Raw genomic sequence first — 20,940 nt, 5'->3', positions numbered from 1 at the left:
TGAGTTCTCCCTTGTCAATTTAAACGGTGAAGATACATGATATGTGGTGTTTGAATAGTGCACACCTAAAGAATATTTTCTTCCTTTATACAGAAATAGGAAGTGAGAAGTGGAAACGGTTTCAGTTTAGTTTTAACAAGTGAGGGAAAACGCTGTAAAAGACAGCTGCATGATCAAAATGATTGCTAACAAAAATTCGTAAAAAGCAACCATTTAACCCCTTTCAAACTTTAAAGCCTATTTTTGAGACATGTATAAAGGATTTGTCTTAATGTTACTCCATTTGATAATTTGACAAAACCAAAAATAATAATTATAAAAAAAGTTAATAATTCAAAAGTCAAAATACATGTTTCCTGTCAACAAAATGACTTCCTGTATTTTGGTCAAACCACTGATTTTAATGGACGAAATGTTAATATTAACAAAATTGCTTCACTGTAAATTCAACTGAACGCTGACAGTGCTGTAAACATAATTAGACAAATATTGTGTAATATTCTACATTTTTAAAACTTTTTTTTTTCTCCACAGTCCACTTCCCACCGTAATCGCAGCGGAAATTGCCCATATTTGGTGTGTTTGACTGTTTTACGTGACCTGTTTTTACGTGCTCGCGACGCCATTGGCTGTACGCGCGTTTCATCATTTCTCTGACTCAGGTTATTCTGCGAACATTTCCTCAACCTTTATGTAGTTCTTTAGCGTACTATACTGCGTAGCATACCACAGTTCGTGATTTTTTTTTGTTTGTTTGTTTTTCCGGCAGAAAATGGCACATTAAAATATTTCACTTTTGTTCGTTATCACTTTCTCTTCTCGAGTTGAACGCGGAGATTAACAACTTTAGTTTTTGTAACGGTCAGATTTTGCCATAGATATGGCATCAAAATCGAGTATAGACTACGAGGCGATTCCAATAACAGCTTTAAACTGTAGTTTCCGAAAGAAACTGGGGCTGTATTTGAATCCTACAAACACAGTGGCGGCAGACTGGAGGACAGTGGCCGAAATGATGGACTTTACTTACCTGGAGATCAAAAACTTCGAGAAAAGAGACTATCCCTTTGAAAAGGTCTTAACGGAGTGGGAAACTCGTCCAGAGGCAACGGTAGCAAATTTACTGTCGATTTTAGAAAAAGTTGAAAGGAAAGATGTTACATCTGACCTCAAAGAAATTATAGGTATGTCATCAAGATTTTATTTATACTTCTTTTCAACTTTTCAATACTTCAGTCTTTTAAATTGTACTATATGGGATAAATGTATACATACTTAGTATATTGCTTATGTGTGTGCTTTAAATTATTAAAATGAATGCTTCGTAGTGGCATTATCATCGATATTGGTATTGCTTTTCGTATCAGTTAAAATATCAATTTACAAAAGGAAAGGAAATTACAACAGCATATTAACAGAAGACAATTTAACAGAATTATTTAACCCACAAGAAAAATGATTATGATATTTCACGTTTTATTGCAATTTTTGTCCACTCTCTTCAAAACATCTTTTTGGGAAATTAAACCATATCCCTAAAAAAGAGGGAAGAGGAAAAAAAAACCCCAAAGAGCACGACTGAGAAATTCTGCCCAGTTAACACAAATGAAATAGCTCTTTATTTTGGACAACAATAAAATAAGGATCTCCAACTAAGTGCTGTTGTGTGTTGTTGGTGTTTGTGCAGACGACGACTGCAGGAAGTATTTGGAAAGACAGCAGAGGAAGCCTGTCCAGGTTCCAGTGGTGGACAGCTGTGGGCCGCGCACGCAGGAACGAGACGGCATCACGCTCTATGATGATCCACAAGGTGAGTTTTCCCTGATCGGTCTCAATGCACTGTGAAGCAGATTGCCAAACTAATCATTGTCTTCGCTGGACAGGTCTGACACCGGAGACCTTCGATGCTTTCATCTGCTATTGTAAGAGTGACTTCCAGTTTGTGCATGAGATGATCAAACAGTTGGAGCAGACTGAATACAACCTGAAGCTGTGTGTCTTTGACCGAGACGTCCTTCCTGGCACGTGTGTGTGGACCATCGCCAGTGAGCTTATAGAGAAAAGGCAAGTTGGTTTAGGCTTATATATCATCCAGTGTTTGCTTAAAGTTAATTTTAAAAAAATATAATTGAATCATTTTATATTTAGCAATACTTTTTTTATTAGTTTAAACAAAATAGTCTACAACTGTAATAACAACTGCTTTTGGTATTGGCCAGCAGAATTGTAATATCTGAATTTTTTTTTTCTTTTTTTGCCTTTAGGTGCAAGAGGATGGTGGTGGTCATTTCTGACGACTATCTGGACAGTGATGCGTGTGACTTTCAAACCAAATTTGCGCTCAGCCTTTGCCCAGGTGCAACATTTTCTTAATACTCAGTTGTATTATAATTTTTTTTTTGCTTAAACCTGCAGCATGAAACACACACCGGGGTTGGAAGCCATAAACATAGTGCGCACGTCATGCATACATGCACAAAACTCTTTACATATAGTTTACATTTTGCAATGGTAAACAATCGAGCAGTTAAGATTAGCGGCGTAGTATTTGTTTGATTTAAATGAGTATGTGGGTTGAAAATTGAAAAGGAAGTAGCAGGAAGTCTGTCTCTCGCAAATAGTCCTTCTAAATTCACCTGCTTAAAAGATAGAGCCAATGATTACTGCTTGCAGCTATATTTCAGTGAACACTCCAGGTGTTGTGATATATCTGTGCATGAAATATGCATGTCACATCATTCAATCTGAAGGAAAATGCGGCACAGAAACTCTTGTAACAGTTTGACTTTTGTCTCCGCTGCAGGAGCTCGATCTAAACGTCTAATCCCTGTCGTCTACAAAAGCATGAAGAGGCCTTTTCCCAGCATTCTCCGTTTTCTGACCATCTGTGATTACACCAGACCCTGCACGCAGGCCTGGTTCTGGATCCGGCTGGCCAAGGCGCTCTCACTGCCCTGATCTCTTCTATAGACACTCCTAAATGTCAGTCATCACTGGGTAAAGCTATTCTCTGGAGGATAAAGGGAAACACCTTAAGTGATCTTTGCTTGCTTGGAAGAGTTTCTCAGACTCCGCAGTGAGTCCAGCTTATGAACATTTCAAGAGAGGTACTTTTTGTGGTTTTTATAACAGATACGTCTGACTTAATCAAAAGGTTGCTCAGTTTCCAAAGCAAATCCCTACAAACGGTTATTCATTGTTCTTGTCAATGTCTTGTTCGCAGTGTGCAGAAGCGTTTATTTTGTTGAGTGTTTCAGCATGTGAAGTCTGAAAGTGCATCAGCTAGTTCATTTCATCTATTGCAAAACATTAGTTAAAGCTTTGAAGTGTTGTGTAGTACTATGGGCTCATATAAGAAACATTTTGCTGCTTTAAGCGTTTTGTGTTATAATCATGCAAAATATATTTGTGTATTTTATGTTTGCTCTGCTGTTTTGGAATGAACCTCGTTACATTTTTCGGTAGCAGCTTAATACAGATTTACAGATGTGTATCTATCTCGGCTACAGTCATGGTTGGTTAACTATGTTTTTATCTATTTTATTTATAATTATCTTCAGTACCTTTAATCTTTCTTTGATCGTCATTAACTGGCTTTAATCTGTTAGGTCAGACTTCGTTTAATATGAAAAAAACTGAACTTTTATATTGCATTCACGCATTTTACAGCATCGCACATACAGATTAATATATATTGACTGTAATGCATATAGCATTAATGATAACTGTATTCAGAACTTATTTGTCATTTTTGTGTATTTAGATCAGTTGACCACATTTACCGCATTTCCTGTTAGTGGAAACTTTCAGTGAAGTGGTGAGAAATTCTTCTAAAAAAAAAGTTCATTAGAAAAACAAACGAGTAGTGACCTCTGCAGCAAACCTTGCAGATTTTAAGATGGAAGAGTGTGTGTGTGTGTGTGTAGCATACATTATATGCTTTTTTAATAAAACATGTTTGGTTGTTGATTATACAGACTGAGGGGTTAGTACTTAATTAAAAGTAATTAATAGAGAGTGCCTTTTGATATGCTATTTAAAAACTGACCACTGAACCGATGACATACTAAGTACAGTATTTGTATTGTCTCACATATATAAATCAAGTTATAAATTTCTATTTAGTTTTCGTCATGTCCCCGGGTGCAGTGGACTTCCATCATCGACTTTATTAAAGTATTGAGAATATTGCTGCAGCTGATCCTCATTAAATATAATTTTCCTGTGTTTTCAATTTACTTCCCATTCCACTCTTTTGTAATATCCCTTTAACTCAAGGCAGCTGCCTAATGACATCATCCTCCAGGAAGTGACCTGTATTAGCATACTTCCGTTTTATTGGCTTGTTTCGCGTTTTGTGATGAATTTACAGAAATATTATGAAAATATCAAAGGGTAGTGAAAAAATAAACAAGGGAATCACGTATTTCCAGGTCGACACGATTAAACTTGTTACGACTAGCGCTGTTTGTCCAGAATATGTGAGGGATTCACTGTTAGTTTAGTCGCTTTTTTTGTTTGTTATCTTTTTTAAAATTCTTTTTTCTGTGTATTTTTGCTTGCTTTAGGAATATTTAGGAATACGCTTTGAGGGATGATCCATGTACTGTGTATGCCACGAGATGGCAGTATAATAAACCATAAAAAGGCCACCATCGACAATGCATTTTCAAAAAACAAACAACAAAAAAGTTTAAAGGAACTATGGCCGATTTTTTTTTTACCAGTTATTGCAAAAAATGAATAAATATATATTTTTTAAATGTTCCCTGAGTGTATGTCCTATGATCCTATGTCCCTATACCAGTGCTAATAAATTATATACAATTTACGTTGCTTAATTATTTTTTCCATTTAAATCGTCAAACAAATTTTATTAAATAAATAACACCTATACATTCACTGTCAACATAACAAAATCATATGAATATCACAAATTTATCAGAGTAATATTAACTAGTAGCTATGACATTTTCGCCGTTATAAAGCTAATTATTTAGTTAATGGCTGTAGGGTAGATAAGAGGGTAATTACACACTCAAGATGGCCGACTGACGCGTCCGTCATTGTGTAGGAATGCGGTGGGCGGGGCTTTTGGCGTTAGTGGCAAAGTTTGGGAATGATAGAAAGGCTGTTGAAGATAATCGCGGAGAGGAGCTGGAATGCTACTGCTTTGCGGATTACAGTAACATTTACACGTTGTTTTCTGTAAGCACCAAACTCTAGTGCTCGGATTCAGCAGGGTATAAATAAAGGTACGCAATCCTGAGACATGTCGGAGGACCTGAGCTCCCAACCCTGGTCCATCAACAAGGATGACTACGAGCTGCAGGAGGTGATCGGTGAGTGTGTACCTTCTATCACAGCCGGCGAATACATGGCATTCTGTGCCTGTAGACACAAGTTGTGTTTAGCTGCAAACGCTGCGTAAAAGTTGGGCTTGATGTTGTCCAGGGTTACGTTAGGTTGCTGTGAGTAGAAAGCTTTAGCTTTAAATTACGTATTCGAACCGGGACTTTGCGGTTTTTTAAAAAAATTGGCAGTTGTTAAGAACACGTGACATTTGGTTTAAACGCTCAAATAGTCTTACAAGCTAGTGAGTTAAATAGGTGTCTGCAGAAGACTCAAACCTTCACTTCAGTTGTCAAACCTGTCACGTATGCCAATTTCTCTCTCTCTCTCTCTCTCTCTCTCTCTCTCTCTCTCTCTCTCTCTCTCTCTCTCTCTCTCACTTTACTGAAATTCTGAATGTGTTGAAGTTTATCGGCGGTCACGTAAAAAGCTGGTGAACATATAGTTCGCATTTCAGCATTCGCCATATAGTTTCATGCATAGTTTGCATTTCAAACTGCCACAAAACAGCAAAATGATTCTGCACGCGACAACGCCTCATTCTGCTGATAAGCCTGAGCACGTGCAGTGACGCTCCTTCAGTACTTCAGTAATGACGGCCTTGCTTCTTTACTATTCTTACTATTTGACATTTCTTTCTCTCTCTCTCTCTCTCTCTCTCTCTCTCTCTCTCTCTCTCTCTCTCTCTCTATCTATCTATCTATCTATCTATCTATATATATATATATATATATATATATATATATATAGTGTGTGTGTGTGTATATGCATATCTCACACACATATTGGGCTGCAAACGTAAAATATTACATCTAATATTAGACCTATTGGTTGATATCATTGTGCAATCTATAATGCAGGTACTGCCCACTTTTGCTGCTGGTTAAAAACTGCTTACAGACTAAGGCTCAGCGTTAGTTTACACATGACTGTTAAAACGTTTCGTAGAGTGAGCGTAGTCTGCTTAATTTAGAACCGAGTCAAATGTCAGACCGGTGAGAACCCCCTTTTCATTTTGGGCCTCAAAAACCCTCAGAGTAGGACATATCCTGTCATAAACCAGCCTTCAGTTGTTGCATGCACTAGCAGACTCTTTACTAAGCTCTGTTAACATTTCCTTCATAGGGCTGTGAGTTTGTGCGTTATAAAGAGGCCTGTGCATATATTTAACTTTTTTTATCGTTCTATTGCAATATAATTTAAAGTGTTATGAAGTTTCAGCATCGTTACTCTAGTCTTGCGTGTAATGCGATTCTTCAGAACCATTCTAATATGATAATTTCGCGCTCGATTATTATTCGAATAAGTTATTATGGTCTGCAAATAATAGTAATAATACTAATATAAAAGCTTATGCTGTGTAGAAAAGTTACAGAAAACAGTTATTTTAATCTTAATAATAGTTCACAATAATAGTATTCTTGATTTGTCAAATAAAATAATTGCAGCCTTGTGAGGTGTAAGAGGCTTATTTTTCTTTTAAAAATGAATTTATAAAATGTTAACCAGTAGTATATGTGGATACACACATGTGTAGTATTAAACACGTAGCTCATGCCATTCATTACCTGTAATTACACCTTTTGGCGGCATCTTTTTATTTCAGCTATAGCAAACAAAATAGCTCTGTGTGGACTGGTGGTTAAAGGTTTATTCTGGGAACTGAAAGGTTAAAGAAGAGATGCACTGAAAAAGATATCAAACACAAGATTTGTCCAGAGGGAGTTTTCTGTTATAATAAATGCGCCATATGTGGCTAAACAGAGTCCACCACCTCCTTGTTTTGAGGCCATAAAGACTCAGTTATATGCCGTAATTCTTTTTGATGATCCATGACTCTGTCCGGAGAGTGAGTTTTACAGCCAGGCCGTATAAAAGCGCTACAGAGCTTCTCCAAATCTGCTTTCTAGGCATGATCTGCTCTCATGTGTAACTCTCTTCGTTCTCTGAATGTTTTATTGACTGTATTGTTTTGGTTACTGGTTGGTTTAATCTCGTTACATCGCAGGGTTTTAGCATGAGATTACCTCTATACACAGTCACCGGAGTGCTGGGAGAGTCATCTGATACCTGACATATATCTTTCCAGGGCTTTAGACCCCAAAGGGAGGTTTTCCACACAGCTTTTTACGTGTTCCATGTTTTGACAAGGTTTTACTAGTTTTCGAAGCTGTAAAGCTCTTGCCAGAGTAACTCGTAATACAGCCCAAACATCTACCACTTTAGTATACAAGTATTACATTAGGGTAATTAAATTGTTACTGTGCTGCTATAGGTTCACGTTTCCAAAAAGGTTATTGCTCTTTTTGTGCAATCTTGTGGAGGTAATAAATAAAATATTTATATTATAATTTTGGGAAACATTTTGACTGATGTGACCGAACATAAAATGGAATAATATTACACTAGTCAACATTTAAAGTAGATCAAAAGTAAAGTAGATTTCATCAGAGTTGTCCAAAAACCCCAAACCAAAATGCATTCTTGTCTTAAGACTTTCGACTTTTCATTTTTTCATTCTGAGTACTGTACAAATTGGCAACAAGTAGAAGTGCTTTCCTTTAAACTGCTGTGCAGTAGGGCCTAGCCTGTGTGTGTGTGTGTGTGTGTGTGTGTGTGTGTGTGTGTGCGTGCGAAAGAGAGAGAGATACAGAGACTGGTCAAACCTGTCTGCGGTGCCTCCTCTTTTGACTCATCAGCTCTAAAGTACCCCACACCTTCAACATTTCAACTCCAGGAGGAAAAGTATATCATCTTTCACGCCTTAAATATTTGAATTCACAAGAATTACTTGGATATCTCCGCTTGAAAATTTAAATATAAAGTAATTAATATGTAGCCTTGTAGTCTGGGCTTGTCTTTTAGTGAGCCTTTTATTGCAGTTCACTGATACATAGACCTCAGAGTTTCTGGTTTGTTTTCGTAAGCTCTAGTTTCCTCAAAAGATTTAGTTATTACCCCCCAAATTCTTGGAAATACTCTCTGCGTGTATCCCTGTGAGGGTATGTTGTGCCCTCTAGCATGCACCTTCAGAATTGCTTCTTTGTTGAAACCTGGCATGTGACGTGACATGCCAAAACAGGAGTTCACGCTAGAGGCGAGTTTGATTGTAGACCTTCTGGAGTTAAAGATTAAGGTTGGACACGTTAAGCTTTAGTTCTGTTGCTGTAATCATGCTGTACTTCACCATGAAAAGCAATATTAAATACGTGTTGTCACATTAGTATGAGTTTGTCACCCAGCCAAAAAACCTCCCCAAAAACTCGAATTCTAGAGCGTATCCACGGTCCGTACTGAAACCACGCTCACTCGAATTCGTACTTCGTGGTACTTTGATTGTTATTCTAGGCAATTTAGAAACCCTGGGCAGAATATATCTCCAGGAAGTAGCATGTCTGGGCCTTAGAAGTTTAATTAGATGTACATAGCCATACATGTTTATAATGCATTTAAATGATGATGGCTTCGCTAGCTAGCAAACTAAGTCTATAGTAAATAACGATAAAGACGTAACATGCGACTAAACAGTCAAAACAGTATTACAGTGAATGCAGTAAAGTACTCAGGATTAAAATAGTCAAGTGGATAAGCTACAACAGGGAAACATGTTAAATGTGTGGACACTGGGCTGGCTGGATTGATGCTGTCGGTTCCTCTATCGTCATTTTGATTATTAAATCTGAAGGTCTATCACTTTGTGTGTTTAGCAGATGCGTGAACAGAACTTATAACACACTATTCAACAGCTGCAGTAAGATTTGTTGTTTTGAAACTCTACCAGCTTATGTATTCTGTTAATGTTATTATAAAATGCAAGCAATAAATGTGTTCATTTTTTGTTTTTTAATGTAAACCGTAACTTTTTTTTTTTTTTTTTTTTTTTTTGTAAGTGTTAACTGTATTATATAGGCTAAAGAGAAAAAATGTAAAAGATGTAACTGGATATTTAATGTAATATTACGGTAAAAAAATTAATAAAATGAATCAACTTCTAAATTAGTCAAAAATTTATATTTCCAGAAATCCCTACGTAACACTTTAGATTCGAAGGCATGTTGTTTAAATAATCATGTTTCTTAATAGCTTTTGTTATCAGTTTGGCACATTTGTGTAGCGGTCGACTGAGTATTTTTATAGTTGTCATATTAGTCGTTTTGCATGTAAAGTAGGGCTGGGCATTTTTGACCATTTGTTATTTTTAGCATCGATAGGTTTCAAAACCCATTAATTAGTAATTGGAGGCAGGGCTTGCGTGGGGGCTGTGCATGGCTGTAATGGAGGTAATGAAAATGAAAGTAAAAAAGCAAAAGTAAAAAAACATTGCTATGAAAACATAAACACATAATTGGAACACTGTTTGTGATGCAGTAATGTTATTAAAAAAGAAGCATCTTAAAAAGGAATAGCTGCCTTGGGTAAAGCTGACTTTATGCTAATAAACTGTAACTCTATGACATTAATCAGAAAATTTGGATGCATAACATGGACGTAACATTACAACTTGTATCTGCACAAAAGAAAGCATATGCCAGTGAACATATGCTAGCTGCAGCTCCCACTGTGATGCGCTTTCAGCAATGCAAATTTACTATAGATTTTACATCCTATACAGTTTTCATTATAATGCCAGTGTTTTTTAAGTCATGCTCTATAGTTTATGTGAGAGAGACAGAGCGCACATCCCACCATTTTATATATATTTAATGTTTATGGCAGATTTGTGCTGTATTTTCATCTACATTATCAAGTGATTCCTTAAACACAATTTGAATGTAAATTACAGTTTTTTTTTTCTGTAAATGTTTTCTTTCCATTTTTTTTTTTTTTTTTTTTTTTTTTTTTTTTTTTTTTACTAAATTATTCTGACAACACAGTTTTTCATTAATTAATTAATGATTGATCGATAGATTCAGTTTGCGGTCAAATGACCGATTCCATGTTTAAGTAAGCAATCATTTCTGTTCATCACAAGTCTAGTATCCTAAATATATTCACAATATCCGAGTCATGGATTGAGAAGACTTGATTTAGATTTAAACGATGGTACAGGCTTTTTAAGCACAGCCTAGGAGTTGGTTGCTTTTCTGTCGCATCATTGGGCTCATTTTATGGTGCTTAGCACTTCTGTGTATCTGAATCCTTATGTAAACTGTCCAGTGGTGTTGAGCCCAGCTGGAAGCTGTAGTTGCTGACCAGAGCAACTTTTATGAAGGCCCTGTATTCTTGTATTCCAAGTATTGCTTCTGTTGGTTTAGAGAAATGCACCGAAAGAAAGAATGACCTTATGTGAAACAAAATAAGCTGTTTGTTTTCATCACCCACCTTATAATTATCAATTGCTATTACTATTGCTCATACTTGCGGTCAGAACACACCCCTGATTGTAAATATTAAAGCTCAGTTAATCATGTGCCACCATCATTGTTCATAAGACATCAGGCCTCTGACTTTTTTCTTAACAGACTATAATGGCACTGCAGTAAAAGTTACTTTTAAACAGCGATTGCCGCTGAAAATTAATTTTGACATGTTGGTCTTCATAATTTTGTAATACATTAATACAATATTGAGACCTATTAGTCACTTCTACAGCCCAAGTGCTGTGCTGTCAACATCTGCAGTATGTAGGATACAGTATGCTTCACCTCCCGTTGCTTTCACGGGAATTAGAGAGTAAGCTTTCACTTCGCAGAATTGGAGCTGAGGGCACATGTTCTTTCCATTAAAAGCATGACTTTTTGAATGGAGTTGACATTAGTCAACGTTTCCTTTTGTCTTCCAGCCAAGGATGGGTTTGTCTGATTCGTTTCGACCCTGTTGATTGCAGACAAAGGCTTGCTTTAACTGGATCACATTGTAATAAACCGTATAGTCCAGGAGGATTTCCCAGGTACTTCTGTTTCTCCACTCTCCTCTGGAAAGTTCACCATGTGTGAATGTGGGTTTGGAGCACACTCAGCAGAATCATTGTGTTTGTGTCCTCCTGGGGGAATTGAAGACTTGTTATTGCACTGATCCTAGCTGTTCTTTCCACCTCAGAGAGTCAAGAGTCTCACGGGATAGAGTCAGACCCATGGAAAAAGGACCAATCTCTTTTTCTCTTTTCTAGACTGGAGATGTTTGGTTATTGTTGCTGGAAATGAAAGAAGTGAAAGAAGTTGTGTTCAACGATAAGAATCCCATGAATCTGGGCCATTTGATTGATTCAATCGTTAACCCTTGAGACTGTGAATCTTTCTGAATGATTCATTAAAAAGACCAGATAAAAAGCGTCATTATTTTGGGTCTCAAACTGGTTCAAGTAGTTTTTTGTTGCGTATGCTTTTGGTTCAGTAAAAAGAATCATTTGTTTGTGACTCAGGCTGCACTGAATCACTTTAAAGAACCAGCTCACTTGAGACATTTTTCTTCATGAATTGGACTAGTTAAAACGAATCATTCGTTTACGAATCTTGCTGTACTGTTTATGTTATGTTTTTGTTCATGAAAAAAAATGTCTTCATATCTGACTGCACCGATTGTGTTTGTGCTTACACTTTTGATTCACTAAAAGAACCAGTTCATATGAGTTCTACAGTTGTCCTTCATATGAGTGGCTTTCAGTAAAAAGGATGTAGTCATTTCTTTGTTAACCAGACAAGACTGGTTACACTGTATGCATTTGATTCATTGAAAAGAACTGGATTATGTGAGTCATTTGTTCAGGAATTGTACTACAGTGGTGGTTATAACATGTTTTGCTGTTATATTGCGGTACAAGAACAGTGCGAAATTGCTAGGGTTAGAGAAAATCGTGCTTCGTCATGCTGGCAAAAAAATGTCAAACACACTCTACCAGTTGTACTTCTCGAAATCCAATTCACCCTTTAAAGTGAATCTCATGCATTCCTGTGCATCAAGAAGCTCTGTCAGAGCTTTTCTCGAGTACGAAGCGCCCTAAGTGTGACATGTCTCAGTGCGGCCCAGAATAGTATGAGGAATGCAGGAAATGTAATAAAGAGCTCCTGATGTGAGAGAACAGGCTGACTCAAGGTATGCATGAAGGAGCACATTCAAACCACTCAGCCGATTTCAGATGCTAGTCTATTGAGCCATCCTGTCAAGCAGTCAAATTCAACACTTTGCCCTTTATGGGCAGCTGATTTTGGTTTGGACACGCACAATTTCTTCCAAAATATACCTTGTAAGTGTCCCTTTAAGACAATTTAACTATGAATTCCCCCTTCATTTTTATTAACACAAGTGTGTGTGCATGGCCAAATGAACCTCCTTTTTTTTTTTTTTTTCTTGACAAGTGGCTTTGAATTCAAAACAGCAAGTTAATGTGTGATTCTGGAAAGTAATTGAAGGCTATTAACCTTTATCTCCTCTTAAACTCCCTCATGAAGTTAACATCCGCTCTAATGAGGGACATCAAGTGTAGGGGAGGAAGAAATGAATCATTATTCAGACTTTATTAAACCTTGGATCAGATACATTAAGTGTTTTTCAGTCTCCAGGCACGTGTGGTCAGACACGTTTATATCTGTAAACATTTGGTTAACAGGATTGATCAAAACTCGGACATATATCCGGTTGTTCTGTGGATAATCGAGGTAGCAATCACATTAGTTGGTAGTTCTTGATTTAATCTTTCTAATGCTGTAACCTGGTAACATAATATTGAATGATTCAGTTCATAAACCAGTTACAGACCTCAATAAAATCCTGTTGCTGTGTGCACAGAAACTCTTCTTCTGCAGTATTTTCAGTCCAGTGACCCTTGAGGACCATAACAAGACGACGGCACCCAACACACCTGCAATATTAACCGTCTAATAACTGACCAGATGAAAGTATGTCTTTGATGTTCATCTCATGGCTGTTATCAATACTTTATTGCATTTATATATTGTGGCGAGGCAGAGGAAGCACAAGAGAAACAGGTGCAGTGAAAACCCCGGAGGGTGTATTTATTAGACAATACACAGAAGGTGAGCGGTGAGTCCGTGCGAGGAGTGCGGCGGTGAGTCCGGGGTGGTGTAGCGGTGAATCCGGTGAGTGCAGCGGTGAGTCGTCTCAGTGTTTCCGTGCTTAGTAACGTGAGGAGTCCACTGTGAGGTAGTAGGGGAAGTAGCTCAGGCAGGCCCGTCACGTTGTAGCTTCTGGGAGACAAAGAAAGAGACAACAGGTTAGCTTGCGTTTCCGAGTCTCGTGGCTCACTGAAGCCGTCGCCTGGCCGGGCTTATCTGGCCCGCGGCTGATGAGCTCCAGGTGTGGCGAATCCGTCGTTGAGTGGCTGGTGTAGGTGTTCCGTGTTTGTTCCCAGGGCAACGCTGATCGATCCTCGGACGCCTTCGTCACAATATATATATATATATATATATATATATATATATATATAAAAGACTTTATTATATTTGCTTTTTGGTTTGCTTGGCTGCTTTTGCTGTTGTATTACTTCCTTCTGTGTGACACACTTGATGCGTTTATTGGAGACAGAAAGAAGTTAAGAAGTTGTTTAAACTGTTAAAGTTTGCAAAACATTTTTTTAAACATTATTGAAAAAAAAGGTTTTTTTATGTTCAACAAGATTGCATTTATTTGAAAAAACATATAGTAAAAACAAATAGTATTGTAAATTAAGATCTGTTTTACTGATTACTTTCAGCTTTGATCAGTTGAATCAGTTCCCTTGCTGAATAAAAACCATGTGTGTATATATGTAAATATGTGTATATATATGTATGCTTTAATATTCACAAACTTTGTAGTGGCAGCACCTCATTTTGATTTGTAGATATGTTAAATTAAGTTACTACAAATGTATTTATAGTTTTGTTCTTTTTTTTTTGTGAAAATTTATTTTTATCTTTGTTTAGGCTGAAATTCTATATTAATTTAACTAAATAAATCAATTAAACAAAAAAATTAAGGGAGCATTATCTTAATATAAAAAATAGACAAAATGAGGATGCATATTTAAATACAATATTTTTAGTGTTTTTTTTTTTTTTTTTTTTTTTTAAATCACCATGGGCGATTATGATAAAAAAAAAACCAAACAAAAAATGTTCCATATGGTAGTGATTATTTTATAAAACAAAATAAATGCATAAGAAAACAAAATTAAATTAAAATGAAACAAATTTTTGTTTGTCTGATGGTCATTCTTTTTCAGCTAAAATGGGCACGTGCATGGTCCAATTTTTGGTACAGTCTTCCCTGAATAATCCGTAACAACCGATTGTTTGTTTCATAGTAGGAATTACATTTAAAGACACGCTGCTGGCTTCAGTCAACTCTATATTTTCTCCGTCTGGTGAGCTGCGCTCTTTTATGTATGGCATAGGGTCTCAAATATAGCTCTAGACTGATTGATGAATGCTGAAGATCCCGACTGAACTGTTACTCACAGCTGGCGCTCTGAGGGCCGCGCTGGGGACCAGCATCCAGCTGGAGGCCGTAACATACAGGCCAGGATGTGATTAATGGGCTTGCTGTCAGCACATTTTGGTTACATTCTAGCTATCAGATTCTTCAGTGACTGTATTTGGCTGTACACTAACTAGTCAGGACCATTCAGTGCTATAGTTTTTACCTGCAAAGGAGAACTTCTATGAGCTTTTTTTTTTCTTTCTTCTAATCCATGGTGCCTTGCTGGTGCAATCAAAACGCTAAACAATGAGGACTTTGTTATTATTAGGCCATATGGAGTTCAGGTATATGATTAAAGGTGATTTAAAAAAAATCCCTCTGCCTCATACCAGCACAATAATATGTCATTTATATTCAGCTTGCAGTGGAAACATAGGTGTGCGCTGATTTACTAGAGCTTCGGCCCCTGAAGAGTATTGTCTTCTATTATTAAGGATGTGAGGACCAGGACGACCTTGCATTCTCAAGGATAACCGTCTCCAGAAGTGTCTCGTCTGCCTTCTCTCTTGTGCCAGTCTGTGGTGCCATGAGCAGAACCTCATTAATGCACTCTGGAGATTAACCTCAGCAGTAAAGTTGAAAGCCAAGTATAGCTCAAATCCTTTGACTTATAGTCTGTTAGGATTTAATAGTCTTCTCTTATGAATGTCCAATGCTGCCGTGACAAGAGGAATGTTTGATTTAGCATTTCGCTGTCAGCTCTTCTCCAACGCTTTCCCAGGGAGTAGGTGTCATGACTGGAGGTAAATGTTACTGTTTAGTGAGCAATTCTGTTTGTTTAAGTGTCTGAAAACCAATTTGCAGAACTAATTTTTGACAGTAGTAATATTTTGTCATTTATTCAGCGAAGAAAGTGTAATAATAGTTCATTAAGTTATTTTTATTATTTGTGAAATAATTGAATGACCCGTTTCTTATACTTTTGCTAATTCTGACAGTGATAGTCATTTATCATCCATACAGATAACATTTTAGTAACATAATATAGTAATAATACATTTTTAATGTAAATGGTATTTGCTGTTTTCCTACGATTTCTTTAAAAATAATAATAAAAATAATGATTTTTCTTAAAGATCATTTATTTTATTTTTAGATTTTTCAGTCTTTTGTCATTCATACAACAGTAAAATATACCATTTTAAGTGTAACATCGCTTTGTAACTAATAACAATAATACAATTATTAAATATTATTTAATAAAGGTTATGAAGGTAGCACTTTTTTACCTGTTGCATGTTACGTGAATTTACTATTATTATAGCAATACATTCTGCATAATTACATGAAAGTAGCCCTAATCCAAACCCAAACCCCAGTCATAACCCTTACTATATAGTATGTGTAGTTAATGTTAGCCAGTACTTAAATGTATTACACTGTAAGAATGAGTGTAATGATTATTTAATCTTCATTCAGTTACTTTTTATTTATGCCATTGGTTTGCATTTTTATAGTGAACATTAGAAGTGAAAATGCTACTATATTTGTTATATAGTCACTTTAAGCCATAGTGTAATGCTTTATGGATTTCGGTTTGAGGTATCTGGGGGGTTCGTGCAGGTTTTGTTCCTCTTCGCTCTCTTTTTTTGTCTTGATGTCACGTCTCCATGCAGCTCCTGATGTATTCTAACATGCGTTCTTGTGTATTGCAGGAAGCGGAGCTACGGCGGTGGTCCAGGCTGCCTACTGTGTACCCAGGAAGGAGAAGGTCGCCATCAAACGCATTAATCTGGAAAAATGCCAAACCAGCATGGATGAGCTCCTGGTATTGAACCTGCTTCACATATTCAAACAGCACTGCATTGAACATTATATTAGCATGAGTATGAAAGTCAGATAGGCTGTGAAATCCATTTCATGTGGAGTTCTGGGATTGGGATTGGTATTAGTGTTGGCGGCTATGCTCATATGGTCGCAGATATACAATATTATGCAAATTAACTTAATCATTTACTTAGGTTTGTGCCAATAGACAATAGTTGGTACATTCTCAGACTATGAAACTATTTGGTGTGGATGGTGTGGATCCATTTGGAAATTTCACATGTTCTACTTAAATATATATGAAACCTGTTTGACATGATCCCAGCTGTGCAACATTTGAAGGGTGCATATGAGAAATACCACTCTATAAGTCATGGTTCATAAATGTCAACACCTTTTATGAGCTGACGGTGAATAATGACCGTACAGAACCGGTTCTAATACACGGACACAAATAAACTGACATTTGTTATGTGTATTTTGACAAATAAATACATTTTTTTTTTAATTCTAAAATTTCTTTTTAAATTTGTGAAAATATGACACTAAATAATTTAATAGTGAAATTACTGAACCTAAACATAGGAGTCTGATGAAAATGCTCATTTAAATGAAAATCTCAGATGGAGTCAGGTTTTTTGCATTTGAATTGTACATGTTCATCTTAAAATAAGAAAAAAATAAGTACTTTAAGTATACTACCATTTGAAGTTGGTATTTTTTTTTAAACAAGGCTACATTGAATCGATCAAAGTACACTCTACAAGTAAATGAGTCAAAACTGTTTCTTACAATAAAAGGAGTTGACACACGGATTCTGCAATTTCCAGATTGCCTGGAAACCACTATTAACTGGACCAAAGGGATTCCCTGTGTTTTCCATTTTAATGGCAGTTTTTATTTCCTAGTCAGAATTCCCCCTTGCACTTCTTGTGAATTACAGCATTAGCTTATAGAAGACTTCATCTCGGTCATTAAAGAACTTTTTTGCCTTTTTTCCAAGTGTAAAACATCAATTTCTGTTTGAAAGTTTTTGTTACATGCTTATCAAATTACAGCCAGGTTATAGTTTCCATTCGAGACTCCTTAGGTTTTTCTGCAAATCCTTTCCCCTTCTCAGCTTATTAACTTCATCTGTCAACTCCTCAAGGAGCTCAAAAGGTCATACTTTTGTTCCTCGTGACCAGGCGGAGCTCGTTTCGTCCTTCACTGGGAAAACGCGTATTCCCGATTTACAAGCTCATGGCAGGAGGCTACCAAAAGCTCTATTTTTCCCTCATCCGGGTGTCTTGCGACGTCGTGGCGGATATTCTCCCTAGTCGTGCCCTCAGTGATTTCAGTAAACTGAGACTTTCTTCCAGCTGAACTGAAGTAAACCCTCGGGAATGACCTGGGTGAAAGTTAAAGGGAGATTCTCGGAGAGTTAGGGTCACTTGGAAAATTAGAAGTTCAGGTTTCCTCTGATGCTTTCGCTGTCTTTATGACCTGCTGAGCGCTCTCTTAAACACAGAGGAGGCATTAAATTAAAGCCAGATTGCTCCCATAATGAGCAGGAGCAGCAAGGCAGCTATATTGCATGCAATCTGCATCAAGGGTTGTACTCTGAGGAAATTCCTTCCAGAGGTTTGAGTCAGTTTCACTGCTGATCAGCCCAATTTGCTGGAGTATAGCATGCTCCAGTTCTTCCCAACACGCAGGAGCAGCCCAGATAGCTGTGAAGAAAAGAACAGGACAGTCCGAACAAGTCACAACGCAGCAGCCGTGTGACTCTGTGGTGGTGGGAGGAACAATTTTGCTCTCTGACTGAGCTGCGATCCTGTCCGTGCCACTGACGTCAAGCTGAATCTATAGTGACCCCACTGTTTACCACTGCAGCGTTTATTCTATGGAGACGTGACAAGAACTCCCCATGGCCTTCTCCAATCACATGACTTCAGTGACTGCCAATTGTTCGTCAGATGACGGTGCTGTATTTCTCCTGGATAGATTAACTGCTTAGAACATGGCTTTGTGCTGTACATCATCTTTTTGATGAATCATTCGTTCTATACCAGGGTTCTCAAATCTGGACCTCGAGAGCCGCTTTTCTGCAGAGTTTAGCTCTTACCCTAATCAAACACGCATGAGCATGCTAATCAGTGTCCTCAAGATTATTAGAAAATCACAGGTAGGTGAGTTTTATCAGGGTTGGAGCTAAACTGAATTTGAGGAACCCTGGCCTATACTGTTTTCAGCTGATGAGTGAACAAATCCTCACTTAACTTTTGTTTTTATCACTCATCCCATCCAATAATTATTATAATAGGTACTTTTGATATGGAGCAAAGTCTGAGCTTAATGAATAGATTGAACATAATGTTACATTTATCCCTGGAAAACCCATAAATGCCAACTAGTCATCTGAAAAAAAGCACTTCCTTTTGTCTTTGTATTTTATTATATTTTACTAGAAGTTATTTAGTACAAGATATAAATTATCATATCAAAGATCAAACTGCTAATTTAAAATGTTTTTTTTTTTTTTTTGCCAAACTTGCAGCCAGGTATAGCTAAAATGTACTTCACTTTCACACTAAAATGTATTTATTACATTTAATTTATAAAATTTACTGTGATTTTAAATAATATTGCATTTCTAATACAGTTCTGCAGGAGAGCAATTTTCCTTTTACTGATCTCAAAGGAAATGTTCTTCAAATTGATTGTGCTTTTCTGACAGTGAATCAGCTAAATATCCTGCTGACCTGTTTTAATCTGATTTTCAAGCTAATGGAAAAAGAGCTTGTTTTTTCTGTTGGCATAACTGTGTGTGTTTGTGTCATGAGGGATCAGGGCATGGTGAGAAATATCAGTGGGTCAAAGCAAAGTGATTTGCTGAATCATAAATATACTAATGTGTCTCTTCTGTATTCAATCTGAAAGCTGAAGAGACCAAATGGTGATAGCAGATCATCATCCTAGATGTTTTTCCCCGTCATTGCCGTAGTTTAGTTTTGAAGTACTTGTCAATGGATGGTTTGAATCCTGAATTTGCCTGAATAATCAAATTCACAAACGTTCATCACAGGTTTTAACATAACCGTAATTCAAATGGAAATGTTTACTGGAGGACCTCATATATTGAGTGAGAAATTTGCCCTGAGGAAGAAGGAAAGCATTTTTTTTCCACTGGGCATGGAGGCAGAAAGGCAATGACATAACCGCAGACAAAGAGTCTCAGTGCTTTTCTTTGCTCATTGTCCTCTGGATGTACAGGAATCGGGTGGCAAACAGTCTCTTGATGTCACCCTCCCTGTTTGGGCTATTGTTTTTGTCTCTCTTGGGTAGACATCGGCCAGCCAAGCTGAGATGACCCTCGGCTTCTACTGGGAGAACGCAGATGGAGCACTAGCTAGTGAACGTCCAAAGCCCGCCCCGTGTGTTATTGTTTTCGTACGCCCTCAACCTGGTGACCATCGTGGAATTGGACACAGGCTTTGTGGAGCCAGCCAAAGCTGACCGAATTGTTGAATTAAGTCCAGCTTTGGGACAGAGGGGTGGGACATACCCAGTGGCCCACTGTTGGGGTGTCAGTGACCCCACGGTTTTGGCACGGGAAGAGCTTTGTGTTGACTGGCATACATGATTGCGCTTGTGCGTTTATTTTTTTGGGTCAGTGGAAAACATGGCTCATGTTCACAGGGTCATTTGAGGACTCGACTTGGAAAGTGCAATTTTCATGAGCTGTTTTTCAGTAACTTGAAATGGCATGGTTTTTTTATTGACTTTTTATCTAAATATTGGAGGAGACCCATGCAACCTGTCCCATTTATTTGAAGCAGAACTGTGCACTTAATTATAACTTGGCTGCAATATTTGTATTCATTTTATTACCACTGCATGGATGCAAAACGACTTGATTATATTCGGACCTTAGTTAATTTAGAAGAGAAGTATATGTGTAAATTGAATGCAGTGTGAATGCAGACTTTAAAACGGGTTGAGTTGAGGTATGCTGATTTCATACTTGGGTCTTTGCCATTTCTGTCGCTCCCGTAGTACTGGACTATTGAGTAGTGATCGCAAAAGACTGGGGTTTGGCTTTTCAACATTAGCATTAGCAACACACTTCAAAGCATTTCCTCGTGACTTTCCATGTAATGTTTACATATTTTAATTCAAGGATTTGTTTTTAAATTCATTTGTTGTTTTTTATTTTATTAATGAATAAAATTATTTATTTAATTAAATGAAACGTTTATTTTTCATGTAGCTCAAATGAAAATGGCAGAATAGCAGAAACAATAATTTTTTTTTTTTTCTTGAAACTGCAATAAAAGGACCCTTTTATGGTGATCTTTATTGAGGCTATGTTTGTTTTATTTTCTTTAGAATTTTTTATTATATAAAGTAATGAAAAAAGTG

At 37.0% G+C, this 20,940-nt stretch overlaps 2 protein-coding genes across 3 annotated transcripts in view; both read left to right on the top strand.

Annotated features, from left to right (window-relative positions):
* Positions 1–641: 641 nt before the first annotated feature.
* Positions 642–4,831, top strand: myd88 (MYD88 innate immune signal transduction adaptor). Its single transcript, XM_043226478.1, has 5 exons — positions 642–1,184; positions 1,688–1,810; positions 1,884–2,064; positions 2,265–2,356; positions 2,804–4,831. Exons 1-5 carry the CDS (start codon positions 881–883, stop codon positions 2,956–2,958), a joined length of 855 nt encoding a protein of 284 aa, XP_043082413.1. The 5' UTR covers positions 642–880; the 3' UTR covers positions 2,959–4,831.
* Positions 4,832–5,091: 260 nt separating this feature from the next.
* Positions 5,092–20,940, top strand: part of oxsr1b (oxidative stress responsive kinase 1b) — a 37,375-nt gene continuing 21,526 nt past the window's right edge. The window contains exons 1-2 of one of the 2 annotated variants that reach the window (XM_043225692.1): positions 5,092–5,342; positions 16,425–16,537. In XM_043225692.1, coding sequence (XP_043081627.1) covers positions 5,273–5,342; positions 16,425–16,537 — 183 coding nt within the window. In that variant the 5' untranslated portion in view covers positions 5,092–5,272. The remainder of the gene's footprint in view (positions 5,343–16,424; positions 16,538–20,940) is intronic. The other variant, XM_043225693.1, reaches the window with a different exon arrangement.

Source organism: Puntigrus tetrazona, chromosome 24 (assembly GCF_018831695.1).
Source record: "Puntigrus tetrazona isolate hp1 chromosome 24, ASM1883169v1, whole genome shotgun sequence".
Lineage (NCBI taxonomy): Eukaryota > Metazoa > Chordata > Actinopteri > Cypriniformes > Cyprinidae > Puntigrus > Puntigrus tetrazona.
Note: the sequence above shows the minus strand (reverse complement) of the source record. Positions and strands in the feature narration are given on the sequence as shown.

What these genes read in the sequence shown, in the direction of transcription:
- myd88 (XM_043226478.1), top strand. Translation starts at nt 881, where the DNA reads ATGGCATCAAAATCGAGTATAGACTACGAGGCGATTCCAATAACAGCT. An exon ending in TGACCTCAAAGAAATTATAG is followed by an intron (nt 1,185 to 1,687) that starts GTATGTCATCAA and finishes GTGTTTGTGCAG; the next exon opens with ACGACGACTGCAGGAAGTAT. An exon ending in GCTCTATGATGATCCACAAG is followed by an intron (nt 1,811 to 1,883) that starts GTGAGTTTTCCC and finishes TTCGCTGGACAG; the next exon opens with GTCTGACACCGGAGACCTTC.